The sequence below is a fragment of the Arvicola amphibius genome, chromosome X, assembly GCF_903992535.2.
Source record: "Arvicola amphibius chromosome X, mArvAmp1.2, whole genome shotgun sequence".
NCBI classification, from domain to species: domain Eukaryota; kingdom Metazoa; phylum Chordata; class Mammalia; order Rodentia; family Cricetidae; genus Arvicola; species Arvicola amphibius.
The window spans coordinates 114,894,309-114,919,319 of NC_052065.1; the positions used below are offsets into that span (position 1 = coordinate 114,894,309).

The 25,011-nt window shown below is 40.5% G+C and overlaps 2 protein-coding genes across 4 annotated transcripts in view; one reads left to right on the top strand and one right to left on the bottom strand.

Moving 5' to 3' along the window:
• The window catches only part of Slc25a14 (solute carrier family 25 member 14), a 66,870-nt gene extending 57,693 nt beyond the window's left edge, over positions 1-9,177 (top strand). For all 3 annotated transcript variants that reach the window (XM_038316370.2, XM_038316368.2, XM_038316369.2), the window contains 4 exons: positions 294-418; positions 2,668-2,803; positions 7,352-7,432; positions 8,747-9,177. In XM_038316370.2, the coding sequence (XP_038172298.1) occupies positions 294-418; positions 2,668-2,803; positions 7,352-7,432; positions 8,747-8,788 (384 nt within the window). In that variant the 3' untranslated portion in view covers positions 8,789-9,177. The remainder of the gene's footprint in view (positions 1-293; positions 419-2,667; positions 2,804-7,351; positions 7,433-8,746) is intronic.
• An 11,098-nt stretch (positions 9,178-20,275) lies between these two features.
• On the bottom strand, positions 20,276-21,283 carry Gpr119 (G protein-coupled receptor 119). The gene has a single exon (XM_038315934.1). The coding sequence runs from the start codon at positions 21,281-21,283 to the stop codon at positions 20,276-20,278; it is 1,008 nt and encodes a 335-aa protein (XP_038171862.1).
• Positions 21,284-25,011: the final 3,728 nt, after the last annotated feature.

Sequence of the window (25,011 nt, forward strand, 5' to 3'; positions counted from 1 at the left end):
AAAGAGAGGAGAGAAGGAAGGAGAGGGAAGGAGAGTGTGCGTATCTACTCCCTGAAGGTTGACATAATACAATTCCACTTGGGTGAAATATGTGAAGTAAGCAAGTCTATGTGGATGAAAAGAGGAGAAGTGGCTCTTTGGAGTTCTGAGGATTGGCACGGATGGGAATGACTATTAAATGGTAGGGAGTTTCTTTTTCTGGCGGTTTCCATCATTGACTCATTTTTGTTCACTTTAAGATATATTTCACTCTCAGTATTTCTCAGGTGTCTGATATCACCTTGGTTTTGTAGGGCGTGGTCCCAACTGCTCAGCGTGCTGCCATCGTGGTGGGAGTAGAGTTGCCAGTTTATGATATTACCAAGAAGCACCTGATATTGTCAGGAATGCTGGGAGACACCATTTTAACACACTTTGTGTAAGTGAGCAGTGTTTAATTCATTCTCCGGGTTCAGCAGCTTGAACATAAAAAGCCTCTTTTACTGATGTTCTCGGGTAGATTTATAACTGATATGCATGGCCTTAATACTTGTCTCCTGTCGCCAATACTTCAAGCCTTCTGAATATTTGATACTTTTAAATTTATTGCTATGTATTAATTATATAAAATAGTGGGTTTTATTGTGACATTTCCTATTATTTACATTTCTCATTATTTAATTAGTGTATATTCATTTTAGAAGATTATGTGTTTCAGTATGACATTTTCTTTCTTTCCTTCTTTTTTTTCTTTTCTTTTCTTTTTTTTCAAGATAGAGTTTCTCTGTGGTTTTGGAGCCTGTCCTGGAACTAGCTCTGTAGACCAGGCTGAACTTGAACTCACAGAGATCTGCCTGCCTCTGCCTCCCGAGTGCTGGGATTAAAGGCATGTGCCACCACCGCATGGTTGCAGTATGACATTTTCTTACATTTGTATTATGTCATAACACAGCATGTGCATATTCATAGCATGCATGTGAAGTACTCTGATTATATTTCCCCCACCCATTACCCACACTTACCTTCAGCTGCTGTGGATACCTGGCCACTTGGGAGCTGTGTATAGTATACAGACCTATTACATGTTTGTATGATACTCTTTTTTGTTTGGGTTTTTTTTTTTTTTGACACAGGGTTTCTCTGTGTAGTCTTAGCTGTCCTGGAACTTGATTTGTAGACCACGCCTTGAACTCACAGAGTTCCTCCTACCTCAGCCTCTCAAGTTCTTGGATTAAAGGTGTGTGCCGCCACCACTACCTGTCTTGTGTGATATTCTTGGACAGCTTGTACTTTATTTACAACTTTAGAGGAAAGGTCTTATATATCTCAGAGTGGCCTCAGATTCACTGTGTAGACAAGGATGACTTTGAATTTCTGACGGTCCTGTTTTTACTTCCAGAGTGCTAGGCAAGCACTGTGAACTGAGCTGCAACCCCAGTTCCATCACCCTGTACTTCCTATAAGCACATTATTTTTGAAGTTTATTTCTGCTCTCATCTTGCATTTTCTTTGTCGTGTAAGCACTATGATATTCTGCTATTTAAATGAGTTTGGCATATGATGCTGTGGTCAGAAAATTTTTTGGAACTTAAGAGTACAGGACAATTCCTGCTTAGGGATGTTGTTAGGTCTGTGGACTATCTCTTTTATAAAAGAGGCTGAGTTTTAGAATGAAAATGAAAGGGACAGCCTTTCTTTTTATTCCATTTTATTCATTTTACATACCAGCCACAGTTCCCCCTCCCCCCTCCTCCCTCTCTCCCAAGCCCACCCCCATCCACTCCTCAGGAGGGTAAGGCCTCCCATGGGGAGTCATCAAAGCCTGACACATTCAATTGAGGCAAGACCAAGTGTCTCCTGTCCTACCCCTCCCCCCCGGCCGCATCAAGGCTGAGCAAGGCATCCTACCGTTTGGAATGGACTCCAAAAAGCCAGCACATACACTAGGGGTAGGTCCTGGTCATACGTCGGGGTCCCACAAACAGACCAGACTACAAAACTGTCGCCCACCTACAGAGGGCCTGGTTCGGTACCATGCAGGACCCCCAGCTGTCAGTCTGGAGTCTGAGTTCCTGCAAGTTTTCCCATCTGTGTTTTCCCATCATGACCTTGACCCCCTTGCTCATATAATCCCTCCTCCCTCTCTTTGGACTGGTGCTTGGTCTGGTGCTTAGATGTGGAACTCTGCTCTGCTTCCATCAGTTACTGGATGAAGGTAGTCATCAATCTGATTACAGGGGAAGGCCAGTTTAGGCACCCTCTCCACTATTGCTAGGAGTCTTCGCTGGGATCATCCTTCTGGACTCCTGGGAATTTCCATAGCATCCAGTTTCCCCCATAATGGAGCCCTCTATTGAGATATCTCTTTCCTTGCTCTTCCACCCCACCCTCCCCCAATTTGACAATCCCATCCCCTCAAGTTCTCATCCCCCTTCCCCTTCCCTTTAGCGCCCCCTCCCTGCCCATAGTTTACTCAGGAGATCCCATCTAGTTCCCCTTCCAAGGGCAATCCATGTGAACGGACAGCCTTTCATTAGAAAGGATTTTCTTTCTTTGTATAATGAAGGGCAATCAGGTTTTAGCTAATGGATCTGAGTTATTAGAGCTTTTGCATTTGACCTAAATTCTGTTTAAGTGGACAAGTGATTGAAGTGGGGATAATCTTCTTAAATTAGTTCTCACTTTTAGTTCTAGCTTTACCTGTGGTTTGGCTGGGGCTCTGGCATCTAACCCAGTTGACGTGGTGAGAACGCGAATGATGAATCAGAGGGCAATAGTGGGACATGTGGACCTCTACAAGGGTACTTTGGATGGTATTTTAAAGGTATGTGCACTGTGGGTTTGGGCTACAGTTTCTGTTTTCTTTTATGTTTGAGAACTTTTTCACTCTTTATTCTTCTTACTACATATTCTGAACATCAAGCAACCATTAGGTGTATTTTTTAGTAGCCTCTGAGAATCATCCAAAGACAAATAACCTCTCCCAGAAAATTTGCTAATGCATAGTGCTTCTTAATGTTATTCCAATTTGAATGCTTGAAAATACAGAATACATATGTGTATACATATAATAATACATATAATAGCATTGTGTAGAATTATTACTATCAATATTTAATGTATCCCAGGTCATAGAAGGGGAGCAAGAGTGGTAGAAATGATGTAAATGATTACTGATGTATGAAATTCTATTTTTTTAATTAGGAAGCTGGAGAGATAGCTCAGCACTTAAGAGTACTGGTTATTCTTCCAAAGGCCTTATGTTCAAGTCGCAGCACCTACATGATACCTCACAACTGTCTGTAATGCCAGGGGATCTAACACCCTCTTCTGGCCTTCATAGGCACTGCATGAACATGGTGCATGAGATGAATGCAGACAAAACACCTATACACAAAAATAAAGATTTTAATAGGATTTACTATATTCCATGCTTTCCAACCTCAAATAAGACAGAGACTCTGTAGTAGAAGTCCTAGTACTTAAGAAGCTTCAAAACACAATACTTGGTTTAAGTTCCAGGTTGTTCTGTTGATCACATTCTGCCTTGAGTATTTCTGTTGGTGTTGGCTATCATAAATGTATACAGAAGTATTGGTAACATTATTACTATAAAAAACAAATTCAGGGCCGGGCGGTGGTGGCGCACGCCTTTAATCCCAGCACTCGGGAGGCAGAGGCAGGCGGATCTCTGTGAGTTCGAGACCAGCCTGGTCTACAAGAGCTAGTTCCAGGACAGGCTCCAAAGCCACAGAGAAACCCTGTCTCGAAAAACCAAAAAAAAAAAAAAAAAAACAAATTCAGGGATAAAATGTGAAGGGGCCATATGGTTTTTCTGCTGTTATCAGTTTCACTGAACAGATATTTGTTATTTATGAGGTACTATTTTAATAGCTAAAGGGAATTATTGGTATTACTAAAGTACTGACAGTTACAAATAGATAATAAATATAGCATAAGTGATAAAACCTAGAACTCTATGGTAGGAAATTATGGCCCATACTTGAGAATTTTAAATAACTCACATTTGCTGAATGCTTTGTTGTATGACAGATGTTCTAATGAGATTTGCATGCATTCAGTCACTTAATTCTCCATGAGATAGATATTGTGGCACTAAAGGATCACCTTCCTTAGAATTTTACAGTTAGCAAGTAGGCGTGCTGCAATAAACTCAGACTTTTTGGCTTAAGGAAGCATTCTTAACTAATAGGCTTGATACTTTCCTGATATCAGTGGCTATAGGTTGATTGGGTTATATTGAGATGCTTAGAAATACTGAGAGCTTTAAACAGGTCGCATCTGTATTTTAAGTGCGTCACTCTGTCTTTGTGGAAATAGTAGCTAAGATAGTGGGTCTCAATCTTGGGTATACATTGGAATCACTCATTAATTTCACAGTTCCCATGTTTTTCTTAGATAAGTCAACTCAGAACCTAGGTTATTAATAGTTTTAGAATTTCACAGGTGGTTGTGTGTTCATCCACGGTTGAAGACCACTAATTTAAGGGGATGAGGGTGGGACAGTGACTGGGTCTTCTCTGTTTAACATGTTTTAGAATTACCTGAATTAATTCAGCATGTCAGAAATGGGACCTGAGAATTTATATTTCTAGCAAGGTTCTGACCCGGTTGACTTAAAGAGCCATTGAGCTGGAGATAAGGATGTTGATTAAAAGGTTTGTATAGTGATCTGAGGGAGAAAGGATGAAGGCCTGAGTCTCAGTATGACTGGGAATGTAGAAGATGGGACAGAATTAGGAATAATTTAGTTAGAAGAATTTAATCATTGAGAATAATTGGAATAATAGAGTTTTGTTGAGATGATATGGAGAGGGGTGGGAAAGAGGGGGTGTCGAAGATGACTTCCTGGGTTTGGATTTGGTGACCAGATGTTGTGAACCTTCTCTGGTTATATACCTATCTGTATGCTAATGATCCTAAGAACGCTTCCCTATAACCACAGAATTCCACCAATTTAAGCCTAATATCTCCAAACACTATGGGTTCTTCCTCATACACATCAAACTAAGCATCAAAAACCATGTCCCCTATAAAATCTGGGTTTTTTTGATAATTTGGATGATGAGAAGGAGGTGACCACATGCAAATCTTGAGGAAACCATTTCATAAATAATGAACAGATTATAAAAGGCCTGAGTTGAAATGAGTTTGACTTTATTAGAGCTAAAGATAAGGATTGTGTGGTTGAGTACAGTAAGCAAAGAAAAAGTCATAGGAAGTGAATTTGCAGACAGAGACAGAGTCTAAATCATGTAGGATCCTAGAGGTCACTACAAAGCATTTACAATTAGAATGAAAGCCACCTGAGAACTGTGAAGTAGGATTGTAGTATAGTCTGATTTATAATTCTTAAAGGTTGATTTTAGTTGGTAGGTGGAGATCTTAAACCAATTGGGATTTTAGTGTGGTAATTGAGATAATGATAATTGGATAATCTCTGAGGTCTCTTGTCATTTAATTCCATGTTTTTAGGTTATCTGCATCTCAACTTTATTTTGGATAATTTTCGAAATTAAAACATGAATTTTGGATTGAGTGTTTCAGTATTTGCTAGAGGTCCATTGGTAGAAGCATATTATTTATGACTGTCTATCAGTGGTATCATTACTATGTTATTATTTGTCCTTCTTATCCCCAAGTGATTAATAAAGACATTTATTTCTAGGTTCTTAATTTGCAGGATGAGAAAAGAGATACTTTTAAATCTGGCTTCTCCTATCATTATCTTATTAAAATGTGTTCATTTCTCAAAACAGTGCTAAAATTCATTTCACCAATGAAAAGGCAGAACACACACAACATTTTTCAGTATCGGACAAAACACCCAACATATTGCCATTACGTCATAGATATTTGTCTGTTATATAAACTACTTTTTGGCAGAATTCAGCATATGGCATCAGCTTTTGAACTTAAGTCGGTCATCTACTTCTTGAGACCATTTGGTGCATATAGAGACCCCCTGCTATATAAGTCAGGGCACCACAATACACAGCAGTTCATGTTGTTCCTCACACATAGTCCTCCAAACACTCACCTGAAATATACCGTGGAGAGTCAGAGAAGGAAAGTGACTTTCTCAAGTCCTTATTCCTTTCCTTGGTTTTTTTCATCCCTTTTATCATTTCTGCATACAATATGTATCAATATAATATCTACCAATATCTGTTCATCTAGGCACCATCTATCTATCTATCTATCTATCTATCTATCTATCTATCTATCTATCTATCTATACGATGTGTATATTTGCTTGTCACACTAGAGTATACATTCATTAGGGGCACAGACTGTATAAGCTATGTACGGCTGTGTAACAAATTGCTCTAAAACTCAGGGTCTTAAAAGTACAGTATTCTTTTCCAGTTTGGGGGGGATCAGAAATTAAGAATCAGCCTTGTTGAATGATTCGAGAGTGAGACTTCTTAAGAGGCCGTACATCAACCAAGACTTCAGTCATCATCAAGGCTTGAGTGGGGCTAGCATATCTTCTTCAAAGGTGACTCGTTGATGTTAGTTAAGTGCTTCAGCACCCTATGATGTAGGCCTCGCTTCATGGTATGACAGCTGGTCTCCATCAGAGTGAATAATTCAAGAAAGGAGGCGATAGACACCTCATTATATAGCAAATGTTTTTTTTTTTTTATAATCAAGCAGTGTTAATTTCTGCTCTGTTCAACAGTCCTGATATGATGTGAGAGCTGCAAAAGGACATGGATGACAGGGATAAGGTCCTTTATGTGTGCCCTCACTTTATGTAGCTATTTCTAGTTACTGCAGACATACTGCCTGGGAAGTTACTATTCTTCACAATTTCATTTCACATGTTCGTATAATGTACTTGAATCGATTATCCTGCATTATCCTCTCTTATTTCTGTCCCGCTCCCTCAAAATTCCCTTCTAATACCCAACAACTCCTATTTCTCATCGTTTTTATTTGTTTCTGACACACTACATTTAATTAGGGTGTTTCAAGACAGGGTCTCATGTAGAGACCAAGGCTAGTCTCAAATTCATTGTATAGCTAAGGATAGCATTGAACTCCTGGTTTACTTTCTCTACTTCCAGAGTGCTGAGATTATAGGCATGTGCTGCCATGCCCAGCTCTTATTTACAGTTATATTCCCAGAGTTAAGAAGTATGTGTTGTATATGTTAGGTACTCAGGAAATAAATATTGTATAACGATTTGATGGATTTAGATTCAAATTATTAAGACTATGAAGTATATCTTCAGAAAAGAGACCATTGATACTAGCCAAAGTTGCTGGGAGTGGGCATGGAAAATGGTTGTCAAATGTAATAAGAAAAGGAAATTGACTATTTTTGGTTATGTCTTTACCACAGATGTGGAAACATGAGGGTTTTTTTGCCCTCTATAAAGGATTTTGGCCAAACTGGCTTCGACTTGGACCCTGGAACATCATTGTATCCTTTTAGAAATTGAGAATTCAAGCCAGTCCTTCAAAGTCCCAGGTAATTCTAGGTTATGGGAAGATAATTTTGATTATGAAATCATTTATAGGCAAATAAGAAACGCAAGCATCCCATTGGAGACCAGTGTGAATGGAACCAAGTAGAGAAACAACTTTCCCTTGGAGGCAAATACACACTTAAAGGGACAGAAAAAAATGTGCCAGATGTTCTTCTTTAAATCAAAATGTCTAAGATGGCTCAGTGTGTAAACGTGCTCACCTCCATACCTAATGACCTGAGTTTAATCTCTGGGACTTACAGTGAAAGGAGAGAATTTGCTCCTGTAAGTTGTCCTCTGAACTCTAAACACACACACACACACACACACACACACACACACACTGTGGCAGGTACATACCCTCCCCAGCAAACAAACAAATAAGCAAATAAATGTAATGCAACAAAATATCAAGCACAGCCAGTTGTCCTGTGAACTTCATGCACACACTCTGGCAGGTACATGCCCTCCCCGGCAAATACATAAGTAAGCAAATAAATCAAATAAAACAAAATTAGCAACACTGATAGAAGATGCTCACTGGAAACTCCATGCTTTTGTGGTCTAGAGTTCTTCACATAACTGTGAGACCCAAATAGCTAGAAAATGCCAGCAGGATACAAAGAATTCGTAGAGTGAACAAAACCACAGCCAAGTAGGACTCTATTATCATGGGTGCGTTTCTCTCCTTCAGCCGTGCTTTAGTGCCTTGTATGGGTAGAGCCATGCGCTGGATACTGTGTGTACTTGTGAGCTTGGCAGGGTTGAAAAGTAATTCACCACCCTTCTGGAATCAGTAGACTGAACAGAAAGTACATCTCTTTCTCTCTTTGGAATTGTGTGTTGTCTTGTTTTGTGTTTTTTTCTGTTTGCTTTTGAAAGCTATAACTATATTATAATCCATTTTCATTGCTCAGTGCCATTGATCATAATGGAAAATCGTAGGCAATCAACACATTTTTATCTTTTTTTCCTGATTTTTCAAGACAGGGCTTCTCTGTGTAACAGTCCAATCTGTCCTGGAACTCACTCTATAGACCAGGCTGGTCTTGAACTCACAGAGATCTACCTGCCTCTGCCTTCCAAGCGCTAGGCTTAAGGGTGTGTGCCACCACTGCCTGGCCCAACACATTTCATTTTAAGAAAAGTCTTTGAAGCGAACCCCCTTTAGTCTAAGTACATTAATTTAGGAAAATGCAATGTACAATTTTCAAAATGGGTTTAACTTTCAGTATCAACTCAAAAATCTTCCATGACTCACTTTTCAGTTTTTTATTACATACGAGCAGCTCAAGAGGCTTCAGATCTAAGAACTGAAAGTCTATGAGCCCAACACTACCGCCCTTTCTACTGTTCTCCTTTGTGTTCCTAATGTATTTTGACAAAGACCTATGTGTTTACAGAACCAGTGGTCTCCCGAGGGTCCTCTTATTGAAGAGTAGCAGGATGACTTAAGGTTGTTTATGCATCTGTGTTACCTCTTCCCTAAGAGGAAGTATTCACATTGAGAGTGTGACCCCAGATTGGTGTCTTCTGTGAAGATGGATACTGATGGGTGACATTCGAAAGGGCCTTCTTTTCAAACATGGGTTAAATGCAGTTGGTTATCCCCAGACAGGTTACAGCGGAAGGCTACCAGCACAGGTCCTGCTATGTATGCTATAGACCTTGGTTCTCATTAAACTATTTATTGGCTGAATCATTCTGACTTTGTCTTCATTTACTCTCTTCTTTCCTAACTCTAAGTTGCCTTTTCTAGAAACTGAAACTGAGAAAGTGACTGTGAAATTGAGACTGGACTCTTACAACACATTTATGGGAGCTGCCTCTGCCTCCCAAGTGCTGGGATTAAAGGCGGCACCCCCACCTCCCGGCCTGAGATGGGATTCTTTTTTTTTTTTTTTTTTTTTTTTTTTTTTTGGTTTTTCGAGACAGGGTTTCTCTGTGGGAGATGGGATTCTTAAAGCACAAATTTGTCCACACACAGAATGCCACCTGCTTCTAAACATCAGGGCAGTGGTTCTTTCCAGAATGTGAAACAAGTAAGCAAGTGGATCGTTTGGAAGGTTCTGCAGATAAAATGCTAACCACGGTTTACAAAATAGCCCTGTGGTCTGAATTAAGGTTTTCATAATCATCTGCTCATGTGTTTATTCAAATGTTATATGTCCTTTACTTCCTGGATGCTGGGGATATGAAGAATGAGCCTGTCTCTGGTTTTTAAGCTCACGTTAGAGTAGAAACTGGCTTGAGAGTAAACAATAATAGTTGGCTCTAAGTACTATGAGAGGGACGATCAAAGAGCTGCAGGAGGATGGAGGAGAAAGAGCTTTATTTAGAGGCTCTGCCAAAGCTTCAGAGAGGAGTTGACATTTAAGCTGAGCCAAAGGACGAGGGGATGTTACCATGTGGATAAGGCCTTATACATCTTGACAAGTGTTTAACAACATATATCTGCCATTAGAGAATCATAAAGAATGGTTTTATTGCCCTAAAAATCCTCCTAGCCCTTGGCAACCACCACGACTTTTACTGTCTCAATGGTAACGCCTGTTCCAGAGTATCATAATTGGAATCATACAGTAGCCTTTCACATGGGCTCCTTTCCTGTAGTGATGGTCCTTTAATTGTCCTCTGTGTCTTTTAGAGATTTATTTTTATTTTTATTTTGTGTGCATGCGTGTTTTGCCTGCACTGTATGTGTACCACCAGTGCTCCTTGGAAGCCAAGAAAGGGTGTTGGATCCCCAGAACTGGAGTTTCCGGTGATTGTTAGCTGCCATGTGGGTGCTGGGATCTGAACCTATGTCATCTGCAAGAGCAACAAGTGCCCTTAACCACTGATCCATCTCTTTGTCCCTGTTCTAGATCTTTTGATGGCTGTATATCTCATTTTGGTGTAGTGCTACATTAAACAGCATAAGCCACTGTGACAGAATACCAGAGAAACCTAAAGGGGGAGAGGTTAATATTGGTTTATAGTTGGAGAAGTCTCAGCACAATTAGGTGAACTGATTATGCTTTTGATGCTGTGATAAGGCCCATTGTGGCAGGAAGCTGTGACAGAAGAAAGCTATCTGCTTTGTAGTAGCCAGGAAGTAGGGAAAAAGAGATGAAGGGACCTGTATGCCAATATAGACTTCAAGGATGTACCTCCAGTGACCTATTTCTGGAATTAGGCTCTACCTCATCATTTCTCACTACATTCCAGTGATACCATCAGCCAAGGACCAATCCCTCAACATAGGGTCCTTAGTGGGGCAGCCGTTAAGATCCAAACATTTAAAAGTGTTTAATAATATGCTGTTTCCTCCGTGTACAACAGTATATTCATTCACCTACTAAAGGACATTTTATTATTTCAAGTTTGGGCAATAAAAAGGGTGGTAAACATTTGTGTGTAGAGTTTTGTATAGGTGTAATCTTTCAGTTTGCTTATGCAGATATCAAGGAACACGATTGCAGAGTGGCATGAGATTGTTTAATCATACAAAAAGTTGCCAACCTGTCTTCTATAGTGGCTGTGCAATTCTGCATCCCCAGCAGCAACGAACAAAAGTTACTGTTGCTCTCCATCCTTCCTGGATTGGGTGGTGTCCTTGCTTTGACAGTTTCTAGTAGGTGTATAGTAGTTTCTTCTTGTTTGTTTGTTTTGTTATCATTTTAATAATTTGCATTTGGTATTTTTTAAATTTTTTTTTGAGATCTTAGTACATGAAAAGGTATCTACATGACTCCCACTCCTCCTTCCCCCAACTCTGGCTCCACCTGTGTCCCCCATTCATGGCCTCTTCTTTAATTATTACTTACATCCCTTAATAAAAAAATTAAGTAATTTCCTCTCTCCTAATGTCATAAACTTTCCTTGTTATAATTTCTTACACTGTATCCCATTTTATAACCTTATATTGTATTTGTGTGACCATTCAACTAACATCCACATTTCTGTTCAAGCTACAATGTCTGTAAAGAAAGGGATTGCTAGGTGTGGTGATGCACACCTTTAATCCCATTCCTCTGGAGGCAGAGGCAGGTGGATCTCTATAAATTCAAGGCCAGCCTGGTCTAAAGTGAGTTCCAGGACAGCCAGGGCTGTTACACAGAGAAACCCTGTCTCGAAAAACAAAACAAAACAAAAAAAGAAAGAAATTATATTGGCTCCTGAATACTTAATGGCTAGAAAAATAACACATGGTAAATATTTGTCAAATGAGTAAGTGAATTAATCTGTAGCCAAAGTATCAGATACAATTCCTAAAAATAGAATAAAGGTTCAGAAGGTACTATAGTATATGTTGTTTAAAAATTTAATTAACAGATACATGATTTAGATAAGGATTACTTCAAACCTGAGCCAATAGAAGGGCAGTACTGCCATGATTTTAAGTATTGTGTGTGTGTGTGTGTGTGTGTGTGTGTGTACTGATGACTTCCAGATGGACATCTCCACTCCATGCATTTTCCCTGGCCTGCATACTAGTTTTGTGTGTGTGTGTGCCAATGCCAGTGCCTACTCCACATCTCTGATCAAGTCTAATGGTACTTTAGATTTGTGTGTGTGTGTGTGTGTATGCACGCACACATGAGAGAGAGAAAGAGAGACTTCAATGATTTATTATGTACCAGATAGTGTTGTAAGTGTAATTTCTTTATAAAATGAAGTCCTTAAAACCACCCTTCGAGGCAGGTACTCGTCTTATTTTTTTCAGATTATAAATTGGCACACAAGAAAGTGAAGTACTTTGCTCCTTGAAAGTGGCAAATGCTAACCAAAGTCTAGCTCATGAGCTCATGCTTATGATGACTATTCAAGAGGTATACTGACTTACCTTGTTAGAAGCCACATAAAGTTTATAGCAAGTGAGCACTAAACGTACTGATTCCATGAATTCCCCAATCTTTACAACATTTTTGTGGTTGTTAACTCTTCAACACTTAACAGCAATACTTCATTTTGATGGTTTTCTCGAAGACCTTGACTGTCTATATATAATTCCCCCATTATTTTCCACTTCCTACTACTTTCCTTTGTTGGCCTCTCTTTTCCATTGTTACCCTATCCCTTCTTCCTCCAGTCAAAGCCAGCACAATTCACAGTCAGTAACATAGCAGGGTTCAGAAAGATGTTTAGAACATGGAGTTATTAGTATAGATGAAGTGTTGAAATTTTTAATTTGGGAATGGGGCTAGACTTCTAGCCCTCTCTTCCAATATAAGTTTTATATCTGTCTGTCTGTCTGTCTGTCTATCTACCTGCCTACCTACCTACCTATCATCTATTTGGTTTTTAGAGACAGGATTTCTCTGTGTAGCCCTGAGTGTCCTGGAACTCACTCTGTAGACCAGGCTGGCCTACAGAGAGATCCTCATGGCTCTGCCTCCTGAGTGCTGGGATTAAAGGTGTGCACCACCACTGCCCTACATTGTAAATACTTTTTAATGCATCTGTGTCCCTATCACATATTTAGTAAGTAAGAAAAAACCGTTTAATGTTACTATATGTAAGATTATGAGGGGACCATGTCATCTTAAAGAGGTACTTGGAACTTTGAGGTGTAATGATCTAAGAGCCACTTACTCTCAATCGGTTTTTACACTTGAAGTAAGGTCATAGCTATTCTGCTGTAATTTATTGTTTTTTTGCTCTCACCCCTTTTCCAAATTACTGCTGAGCTGATAGGACATTCAGTTGCTTTTCTGTGCGAAGTGTTTTCACATTTGTTGACTGTCTCAATGAACAAATTTGTAAAAATACATTTAGCAGTTTTGTAAAGCAGCACAATCATTTACAGGACCTAAGACAGTGCTATCTCGGTGTATTTATCAGCTGTTTAGTGCCTTCATGTCAAGACAATTGAGACAGAACTGGAACTGATGCACATTTATTATGGTGAATGGGAAATGGGATTAAATCAGGAGATTGTCAGGCAGCATATATCAAAACAGAACAAATGTGTGAAGCCTTCCTCAGGCTTTCTACCCTGTGTGATCTTACTTCCTCTGGCCCCCAGGAGCAAATGAATCCTGCCTGCGCCACCATAAAGGTGTGGAGTTTAAAGAAATGGGGGTGCTTTGTTTGTAAACACAAATCTTAGACCCTTAACGGCTGCATTGGTTGTTTCCAGGCTTCCTCCTGAGAGGGCTGCTTGAGCCCAGCGACTGATTGTGATCCTAACAGCTTGTAAATCCAGGGACCATATGGCTGGGTAGCATGTTAAACTCTCACGCACTTTATCCTGTCGTGCCTGACCCATCAAACAGAACATACCTTTCCTTTTCATTCCGTCTTCCTGAAGACTCCAGCATCTCATCTTTACTGCCCCAAGACTCACCTCCCTGTTCTCTGTGTAAATGTTTGGCTCTCATGCTCACTTAGTTTGTGATATTGTACACAGAGTGCCTCAGAAAAATTTGAGTGATGGCACCAAAATTGATAGCTCTCTGGATATCTATTGATGGAGTCACAGGGAAGGGTTTTTTCAAACTACCGTGTTCTGTAGTCCAACTTTCTGTGTTTCAGGAGATGGGTTAAGCATCTTGATACCAGGTGTATCAAAAGATTTCATTCTGGTAAACCAAACCAGTCCTAGCATACACCTATTTTCCTGGGATGGCGTATGCTTTCAGCAACATGTGTGCTTTCATTTCCTTGAGATAGTTATGTCAGTGCTGTCTGTTCATGTGTGGTTCATTTATGATGTCTTTTAGTAGCTATCCCAGGGAAACCTAACACTCCAAGGAATGCCAGCAAAACCCTAAATCAAAATTAGTATCATTACTTTGTTGTTATTTTTGAGACAAGTTCTCTCAATACAGCCCTGGATGTCCTGAAATTCAGTATGTAGACCAGGCTGGCCTCAAACTCAGAGATCTGTCTGTCTCTGCTTCCTGAGTGCTGGGATTAAAGGCATGTGCCACCACACAGGGCCTGAATGAAAATTCTTATCAAGGCTTAATACTTGTTGATTTAGTAATGCTGCTTTGGAGACTGTAACCTTAAGAGATTGAACAGAGGCACATCAGAGATTTATGCACAGGTTATTTATACTGATATAACAATGAGAAATACTAAATTTGAACACAACTATAGGAAGTGACTAAAATACTACATAGTCATTTGTTGAAAACACACATACAACCATTATGTTATGCTTTTGAAGAAGACACAGTGACCTAGGAAAATGCACACAATATAATATAAAGTGGGAAAAAAAGATGGAGAATAGAAGTGGCCATTTCTGGAGGGTGTAATTATAAGCACCTGAATGATTTTATGTATTTTCAAATATTTCTAAACTGACTAGAAGTAGTTTAATAATACAAAAGGTTTAATAAATATACCTCATACATCAGTGTGCACCTCTAAAAGAAACCCCAGCAAGGATGCAGTTTCATAGCACCTACCTCTTAAATGTTTGTGGGATAGACAGGTGGACAGATACACAATTAATGCATGGCAGTTAACATTTGTAGGTGCCACAAATTTGTAGGTGCTATTTGTAAGATCGACGAAATAGCAAAGGAGGATTCATGGAAAAGCAGGTGGATGCCAGACTTATCAGCAGCCTTTGGCGGATGGCACGGAAGGTACTGAAGTTATCTCTCGGTTTTGCATGAGTGATGCTGATCAAAGAGTTGTGGTCTGTCCTGGAGTCCACTGCTGTTCTTCTTGCCCAGCGTTGCCATCTTATTTCCTCTTATTCTGTGCCTGTCCTTGAGGGATCCTCGTTCTCCCTCATTTTAATGGTTTCTATTCAGTCTGGCCAGTGACCAAACTTGCTGAGAATGAAGTCAATCTCCTGACTTTCTTTCTCCTTTGAGTCAGTTAGCACTTCGCCAAGGGCGAAGATATCCCAAGGGCAATTCTAGCTGGCCAACTCCTAGAGATAAACTGAATGGTCATGAAGCGTGTTGGCAGGTCAGGGCAACTTGACTTTACCAATTGTAAAACACCCAAAACACATTATACAGAAAGGTATGTGGTTTCGTGTTCTTGAGAAAAGTCCTGAAGCTGAAACAGAAGTATGAAATGCATAAGTTTAGTTTCCCAAGGATTTAATATGAAAGTTGTTCAAGGCACAATTATCACAGGAAACTTACTATTTTAAACTTAACAATAACTGATAGCTCTAATTGATTGTGTCAGAGTCTTTATATCTTTTGGATGTTTGATAGTTGCTGAATAGAATCTGGCTTCTTTGTAAGTCTGCGGGATATCATTGGATGTGTAAATGAAATCTGTTTCCTTTTCTCTGTGAAGAAGCCTTCGTCAAAATAAGCCATTAAACTTTTGCATAGCATTGTGTATCTCTGGTTTTGGAAGCTTATTTAACATAACGTTCTTAATCACAGGTACAAGTGTATAATATTATTAGTGTCTGGTTTGATAAGGTATGCTGATAAGGTATTAGATTTATGGCTTGTTTTTTGCACCTTGAATCGTTTTTTGAGGTTTTATTTATTTTTACTTCATTTTATTTATACGAGTGCTTGCCAGAATGTATGCATGTGCACCACATGTGTTCAGTGTCTGCAGAGACCAGAAGAGGGTATCAGATCCTCTGGAACTGGAGTTACATTTGTGAGTTACATCCTACATAGCCCTGGTTGTCCTGGAATTCGCTATATAGGCCAGGCTGGCCTCAAACTCCTGCATATATTAAAAACATTTATTATTTATTTGTATGTATGTGAGCCTGAGTGTATAGTTATGAACCAGAGAGTATAGTTGTGAATAGAGAGTAGAAGAGGGTGTTGGATCCCCTGGAACTGGAGTTACAAGCCTCTCTTAGCTACCGTGTGGGTGCTTGGAAATAAAACTAGGTACTCCGCAAGAACAGCAAGTGATCTTAATCCCTGGACATTCTCTCTAGTCCCTGTACCCCAAATCTTATCTCTCTCTCTATCTCAAAAAAAGTATCTGGGCAGTAGTGACACACATCTTTAATCCTGGCACTTGGGAGGCAGAAGCAGGTGGATTTAATCCCGGCACTCGGAGTTTGAGGCCAGCCTGATCTACAAGAACTAGTTCCAGGACAGATAGGGCTACACAGAGAAATCCTGTCTCAAAAAAGCCATTTAAAAAAAGACTTATTCATCAGGTGAAGTTTTCACAGTTCTGAGCCAAATTGCCCTTGCTTTGTAGATCATAATATTTGAATGTACTAGACTCCCTTAAGTGGGTCACTTACTTGTTTTATTCTTTATGGCTTTTCCTTTCCTTTCCTTTCTTCTCTTCTCCTCTCCTCTCCTTTCCTTCCTTCCTTTCTTTATCTGTCTTTCTTTTCTTCCTTCCGTTCTCTTTTTTCTCTTTCCTTCCCTCCCTTTCTTCCTTTTTCAAGACAGGGTATCTATATGTAGCCCTGGTTGTCCTGGAACTCGCTCTGTAGAACAGGCTAGCCTTGAACTCACTGAGATCCACCTGCCTCTGCCCCCCACGTGCTGGGATCAAAGGCATGCACCACCATTGCCCTGCTAGGATTTTCTTTGATGAAGAAGCAAATGTCTTGTAGTTTACTACGCATCTTGACGTGCATTGCCTGAGTTCTTACTATATAGATAGGGTTGCCCTGATTGCCCAAGTTTAACAGAAGAGCAATTTAATTATTTTATTTAATTTAAAATAATTCTTAATTTATTTTAAGAATTGTAAGAAATGGGGCTGGAGGCTTGGCTCAGTGCTTGAGAGCACTTGTTCTTGCTAAAGGACCCAAGTTGTATTCCTAGCACCCATATGAAAGGGAAGCTCACTACCACCTTGGGCACCAGACACACATGTGGTGCACAGATGTATAAGCAGGAAAAATACTCATATACACAAAATAATAAAAATAAATTAATTTTTTTTCAAAAGACAAATAAAAATAAAACTCACTCTCAAGATGACACTGGCCTTGAACATTAGAGTGAGTTTAAGCTCTCCGCCACCCTTTTTTGATATTTTGAGACAAGGTTTCTCCATGTAGCCCTGACTGTACTGGGACTCACTCTGTAGACCAGGCTGGCCTCGAACTTACAGAGATTCTCCTGCCCCTGCCCCTGCCTCCTGAGTATTGGGGTTAAAGGGGTGCCCGTGTCTGTTGGACTCCAAAGCCTGTGATTTCTAAACTACACATGTTCCTTACAGAGATAGCAGGGCTTTTTTTCTTACACTGAAGCTGATACCTCACCTACCAACTAGCTTCCCCTTTAGATCCTGCTTTTCTCTTACAGCTTTGAAATACCTTTAATTTCCTTACTTCTTGTTGAAAAATAAGTGTATATTCAGGGAGGGCAATGTAATGTTTTGATGTGAAATGATTAAATCACGCTAATTAAATGTAACTTATATCATCTTACCAAGCTCTGTCCTTTTCCGTAAGGGCAGGAAATTAAGCTGCGAACACCAACAGAGATGGGGGTGGGAAGATTACATTGAACCAGTTTTCAATTTTATCCGAAACCGACTTCTAATTTGTATTTTAGCTAGTTCGTTCTAATGAAGACCAACCATTACATGATGGTTGTGAGGCTTAGTGGGTTTTGACATCTACTCAAGAAGCAAAAATTTCCTTGGTTGCAGAAGTATAAAAGTTGCCGTGGTGAGAGCAGGCCTGTTCCTCTCTGAGATATAGTGGCAAACAGTGCAGCCACAGAGCATCTCACCAAAGCAGGCTTGATGTGGGCTGGTGGAGAGCAGCAGGAACCAGGCTCTTAGATGGAGGAATGTGAGAAGCAATCTTTTGTTTGTTTGGTTTTGGTTTTTTGTTTGTTTTTGTTTTTTTGTTTTTTTTTTTGTTTTTTTTTTTTTTGATACAGAGGTTCTCTATAGCTTGGAGCCTGCCCTAGAACTAGCTTTACAAACCAGTAGACCAGGCTGGCCTCGAGTTTACAGAGATCCACCTGCCCCTGTCTCTTTAGTGCCAGGGACCGCCTGGCACGAGAAGGGATTTTAAAGTGTATGGAATGTCAAAGAAGTGATTTGTATCCCGGAGTGTCTGATGCAAGAACACTGAGAGCTATCTGAAGACTAACGGAGAGTTAAGAAACCCAATTGAAAACCATCCTGTGGAGAGCAGGATGGTTTCTGCACGGTATTTCAGATTTGAGTGAAGAATTCCAGTGGTGTCTTGGGATGAGCCTTTACACATTGGACACATCCAGCCATCATTTTAAAGCTTTCAGGGTGTTTAAAGTCCAAATCCCAGAAAAGTTAACCCAAACTGTTTTTCTTTTTTCATGCCACCTTCTGTTATCAACTAAGTATTTTGGAGGGTAGGTTATTAAGCCTAGTGTTCTGAGAGCCATATCTAATATTCCACAGTGGAGACCAGAAGGGTGAGGAAAGACTTAGAGGAAAGTACAGTGTAGTTCCTGAGTTTCTGCACCCCAATTCTGCCCTTGTCTTTTGCTGTCAGGGCTGCCCAGAGGGACCTCAAGCATCAGTCCTAGCTGGAAGCATGGGCATTTGCTTGCGGAGGGACTGAGGATGGGACCCAGCAGCTTGTATGTTGCTAGGCAAGTGTTCTGTTATGCAGCTACATCTTCGGCCTTCAACACTGTCATTTTCTGTACTACCCAGAAGAAAGGGATGGGCTGGTTTCCTGTGCAAATTTGGTGCATCCTGGATGACTTAGTTGCTTAGGAAGATGCACATCTCAGAATAAGTTCAAGAACATGTAGCTCTGAGGAGCAAGGTGAGTTCACTTTTCAGAGCTTGGCAGTGCCTATCTTGGGACCTACCTCTTTCTCTCTTTCTTCTCTTACAGTGTCTCAATTGGTAGTTCTGCATTTTCATAAGCAGGTAGCCACCAGTAACATAGGAGGCAACAGAGGGGAAGGGGCACTAGAGAGTTGAAAAGGGTTGTGGGCTGGGATGTTAATAGCAGAAATAATCACTAGAGAGGGAATTTACTAAAGAGACATTGTTTTGAGCCCCATGAGGAATGGCAAGCATTGGGTTCTATGATCTGGATTACTGTCTTCAGTGTAAACTTGCCATGTATAATGTGATACGCATTAGGGAAGGCAGGAACTCTGTTTGATGGGAGTCATTGTTGTAGTAAATCACCAAAATAAATAGTTACCAAGAAAAGCGCCTGGTCTCCCTAGTGCCATGCTGTCTTACAGCTACTTACAGCTCTTGAGCATTTGACATATGGTTAGTTTGAACTGAGATGGTCTGTAAGAGTAAAATACATACCTGATTTCAAAGTTTGGTATAAAAGAAGTAGTTTTCATATCAATTAAATGTTGAATTAATGTTTTGAATATACTGGGTTAAATAAAGCATCAATATTAATGTTTAAGGTGATGAAAATGTTACTGTGATTTGATCAGTAACAAGCCACTTGAAGTATCACATTGTACTACATAAATATAAACAATTAAAATAAAACTTTAGAAATCAAAGCCTGAGACTTTAAAAACTCTACATTGCTTTTGCCTCTTAACATGATTTACTAGAACATTAAAATATATGCACTTTACATTATATTTCTATTGGACAACTTTGCTCTGCTATAATAAAAACGGGATCTAATATTTTCAGCAGTACAATCCTGGAAGCAAGTATAGCTGTCTAGGAAACAGGCCTATTTCCAAAGAACAGGAAATGGAGATTTGCAGGTGCAGAAACTGACTTTGGATGAAAGTCAGCCAGTCTCATTTGCCTCATTCTGAGGGTGTGGGATGTAGGAAGTTGGGTAGTCAACTTGCTGAGGCAAGTTCTCTCATTTTGGGGTGTAATATATTAATTCTTAGCTGGGATCCAGAATGAGGATGAGAAAGACACTTTAGAAACTTTTCTTTCTTACCATCTTAGCCGTCGAGCTCTGGGTGGCTGATAGTGACGATGTGATAGGAGCTTTCTCTGGATCTCTCTGGACCACCATTCTTGGCTGAGAGAAGGAGGAGGATTGAGGCGAAGCCCTTCTTCACTCCCAGGACCATGTGATAGAGCTGCTGCCGAACCTCCCTCTGCCAATAGGCATAGATGAGTGGGTTGAGCAGGGAGTTGCCAACTCCAAGGAGCCACAGGTACTTTTCCAGCACTTGGTAGAGGGAGCACTTCTGGCAGGCCACCTGCACAATACCCGTGATGAGAAAAGGAGACCAGGACAGAGTGAAGCTCCCAATGAGAATACACACAGTACGGACAGCCTTAAAGTCACTGACAGGCCGTGGGGGCCGGCAAGCCCCAGCCATGGCTCCTGCGTGTTTCATCTTTCGGATCTGCTGGCTGTGCACAGAGGCAATCTTGAGCATGTCACAGTAGAAGAAGACAAACAGGAGCACAGCTGGGAAGAAGCCAGCACAGGAGAGGGTCAGCACAAACCTTGGATGAAACACCGCGAAGAAGGTGCAGGGCCCATAGTAGGTGGTCTGCTGAAATATGGGGACTCCAAGTGGGAGGAAGCCGATAAGGTAAGATACGAACCACAGTCCTGCAATGCACGCCCCGGCCACAAGCCCGTTCATGATCTGGAAGTAACGGAGGGGCTGCTTAATGGCAAGGTATCTGTCAAAAGCAATCAGCATGACTGTGAGGACAGAGGCAGCTGCGGAAGAAGTGACAAATGCCATCCGAAGGCTACACATGGTCTTCTGTGTGTACTGAGCAGAGCTGGAAAGTTGGTCTGTAACGAGACCCGAGATAGCCACGCCAATCAAGGTATCTGCTACAGCCAGATTCAAGGTGAAGCAAAGACCAACACCATCATTCTTGTAAATTGAGAGCAGCATAGCCACGACTACTAGTGCATTAACAGCAATGATGAGGACGGTCAGGACAGCAAGGATCACTCCAAATGAGAAAGATGACTCCATGGCTTGAGGTAGCAGGACTTCCACTTACAAGGACATGCTGAATCTCGAGCTCAAATTCTCATGGGACAGGAGAAGATGTGCTGTAGGTTCAGAGCCCCAGCACAGTTCTGGCCCTTACTGGCAGTACAACGTGGCAGCGTGCCATCTTTGGGTTCCTGATGTCATTAGGATTACTCATCCTCTCCTTTTCCGTCCTCAGCCTCCTGCTTTTCTGGCTTTCTGAAGGCAGCAATCTCTGAGCAAATCTGTCCCCGAGCCCTGCGCTAGTCCCTCCCCCTCTACCATCCAAGTTACTAGACAACTCCCAAGTACTTGGTACACACTGTCCATTGGAACCCCCTCCCTTTATTGATGCTTCAAGGGCTATGAAGGGATAGGGACCTTCGTCAAGGCTTCCTGTCTGACAGAAGATTTAATTAGCTCTAATCATACTTTTCTCCCTCCATAGCTTCATATTAAACTTTGATTTCTTCCTAAGCTTCAAGTGCTAGATTAGCAACTAATCTCAGCTTAATTAAACATTTGCTTAATAAATAAATCTCAGTTACTATTATGATTGCTTTTAATCAAGCAAAATGATCGTAATCAGTTGAAGTGAGAAGTGAGGCAGATACATTATTTGAGGGACTCAGCATCCTTTCCAGGGTGTTACCACATATTTAAGCTATTTTTTTAATTCCCAGCACTTCAAAGGCCAATTCTCTCAAATAGGATGTACACCTTCCCTGGTTCTTCTCCCTTGGATGTCAATGCATTGATTCAGAAGGACAGTAAAAACAAGGCAAAGAATTGTCAATAGATATCATTTGGGGTAGAAGGGAGCCAATTTCCCATCTCTAATTGTTGTTTCGTGGGTACAGTGCTGTTTCCATACTGGTGGGCTATGTCTCTGGTTATTAAGTAATGACTGGCAGACTTGTTCATCCTGTGGAGCCCAGGTTGTCTCTGAGAAGAGATGAGTTCGGCATTTGACAGTGGAATTTTCCAGGGATGGAGCTCATGGGAGTTAGGTCAAAGGGTGAGAGAGTTGCCAGAGCAGATGAGAGGAGTGCAGAGGCCAGCTGTGGAAATCACTCCACTTTAGGTCATATATCCATTTACTCTGGTACATTATAACTAACCTTTTGCCTCCCTGCTGTTCTCATCTTGGATACCAAGAAGAGAGGGGTGGGAAGAAGAGTGGTTAGAAGCTATTTACTTAGTCCAGGTGAAAGCACAAATGGGAAAGGTTAGTGTTTAAGTGAGAGAGTGGAGAGCAAGGTGCGGACTAGGAGCAAATATCAGGATGTTTTGACAGTTGGAGAGGACTTTGGGCAGATATCTCTCCAGCCAAGGCTCAGAAAAACCTGTGTCATGGGGCTTGATATTTTAATCTTCGTTACCTTCGTTTAGGAGGCTGATTTGAATCTGGCCTAACCTTATACCGGGACTTAATTTGTGTGTTTGTTTCCATGGCTTTTGACTTCATATGTGAATTCAAGTTGGACCTTTGCAAGCTCATGTTCAAACTTGTGAGGGCATCACAATGACCTTGAAGGCTTGGTACAACTCAGATTCTTGATTCAATAGGTATGGATGGGCCTTCGAATCTGTCTGTCTATCTATCTATCTATCTATTTATCTATCTATCTATCTATCTATCTATCTATCTATAATGTATGTATGTATGTTCTACGTACGTATCTATCTATCTATCTATCTATCTATCTATCTATCTATCTATCTATCTATCTTTTTGAGAGAGTTTCATTTTTCTCAGGTTGGTCCTCAAACTCACTATGCAGCTGTGGGTGACCCTGAATTTTTAACCCTCCAGCTTTCACCTCTAGAATGCTAGGATTATAGGTAAGTGCCACCAAATCCAGTCTATGTGGTACTGAGGACTGAATGTGAGCATCATATATACAGTCCCTCAAGCTGCCCAATCAACAGCTATACCCCAGCCCCTGAATATGCATCTCTGTTTACACTCACTACTGTTGGTGGCTAAAGAACTGCTACTAGAATAGTGATTGCTTTTTATTTCCTTCTCCCCGAGACTGGGTCCAACTTTATAGCCCAGGCTGGCTTGGAAATGGGGTCAATCCTTCTGCCTCAGTCTTTCAAGTTCTGGGACTACGGTCATGGTCCATACCTGGTGCTAGAGTAGTGATTCTTTTTTGTTGTTGTTGTTTTTAGGCATGGTCTCACTATGTAGCTCTGGCTGGCCTTAACTCACTATGTAGACCAGTCTGGCCTTCTATTTACAGAGATCCACCTGCCTCTGTCTCCCAAGTGCTATTGATAAAGGTGTGCACTATCATGCCCAGCAGAATAATGATTATTAACCTTAGCTGTGCTTTGGAATCACCTGCTGAAACCAAAAACATATTGTTGTTTAGGTAAAACAGAAAGGTAGCCTGGGACATGCACCCAGAGTCATAAAAGGCAATTTTGGGTACTTAGGAGTAAGAACAACTGTTTAATAGCAAAAGCACAGGCTCAAGGGTAAAGACACCAGGGTTCTATATTACTGAATTTTATTGGACAAATAACTTCATCTTTGTTATTTAGCCTTGTTTATTTTTCCTCTGCTTATTCTGGGAGAAGATACTCCCTATATCACAGGGTTGTGGGACTGGCAAAAATGAAGGCTGCAAAGTTGTAAAAGGTTGCATGGGTATTACTGCCCTTTAATCTCTGTTAGTCATATTACACAGTGTTAATAAAGATGTATATCTGAGTGGTAACCAAAATATAGTATTAGGGAAAAAAACAAATATCACGTTTTCTTTTATATAGAATCTATATTAACATTGTGTGTGTGTAAACATTTTCTTTTATATAGAATCTATATTAACGGTGTGTGTGTGTGTGTGTGTGTGTGTGTGTGTGTGTGTGTGTATGTGTGTGTGTGTGTGTAAAACATGAAAGCATTCAGGGAGTAGAAGGTAGGTAAGGAAGTGACCCAGTGCTGAATATGAGGAAAGTGCAATGATATACATGTCTGAAAAGGTCACAGTGCAACCCCTTATTTTGTACAATAAAAGTGATTGATAGAAAAACATCAATGAAAAAGGCTAATCAACGTGTGCATCAGTGATTGCAACACTTTCAATACAAGTGTGTGTCAGAAGCATCTGCATGACTTGAGAGATTGGTAGACGTGTGCAATCTCAGGCCTTGCACAGGACCTGAAATTGAGTCTGCATTTTAACAGGACCTTCAGGTGAGCTGTTTGAGTACTAAATGTTTTCTTGTTTTCCTTTAGCCTCAGGTGACTGATCAGATTGTTGTTTTTGTTTGCTTTTGCTTTTTTGTGCTACTGTAACACATTACCACACACTTAATGACTTCTAATAAACCAAATCTCAGGTTGGAGAGACAGCTTAGCATTTTAAAAGCAATTGTTGCTTTTTTTTTTTTTTTAGAGGACTGGAGTTGGGTTTCTAGCACCAACGTTGGGCAGTTAACTATCATATGTAACTCCAACTCCTGGGGCTCTAACACTATCTTCTGGCCACCTTAGACACCTATATCTACACACACACGTGAAAATAAAATTAATATTTAAAAACAAATCAAATGTACTATCTTTTCATGACTGGAGATGTAACTCCATCGGTAGGGTGTTATCCTAGTATGTGTTAAGCCCTGGGGTTAGATCCCCAGTACTGCGTAAAACTGTGTGTGGTGGTATATGCATATAAGCCTACCATTTGAGAGGTGGAGATAGGATCAGAAGTTCA

Coding starts and splice junctions, on each gene's coding strand:
- Gpr119 (XM_038315934.1), bottom strand. CDS start 21,283: ATGGAGTCATCTTTCTCATTTGGAGTGATCCTTGCTGTCCTGACCGTC.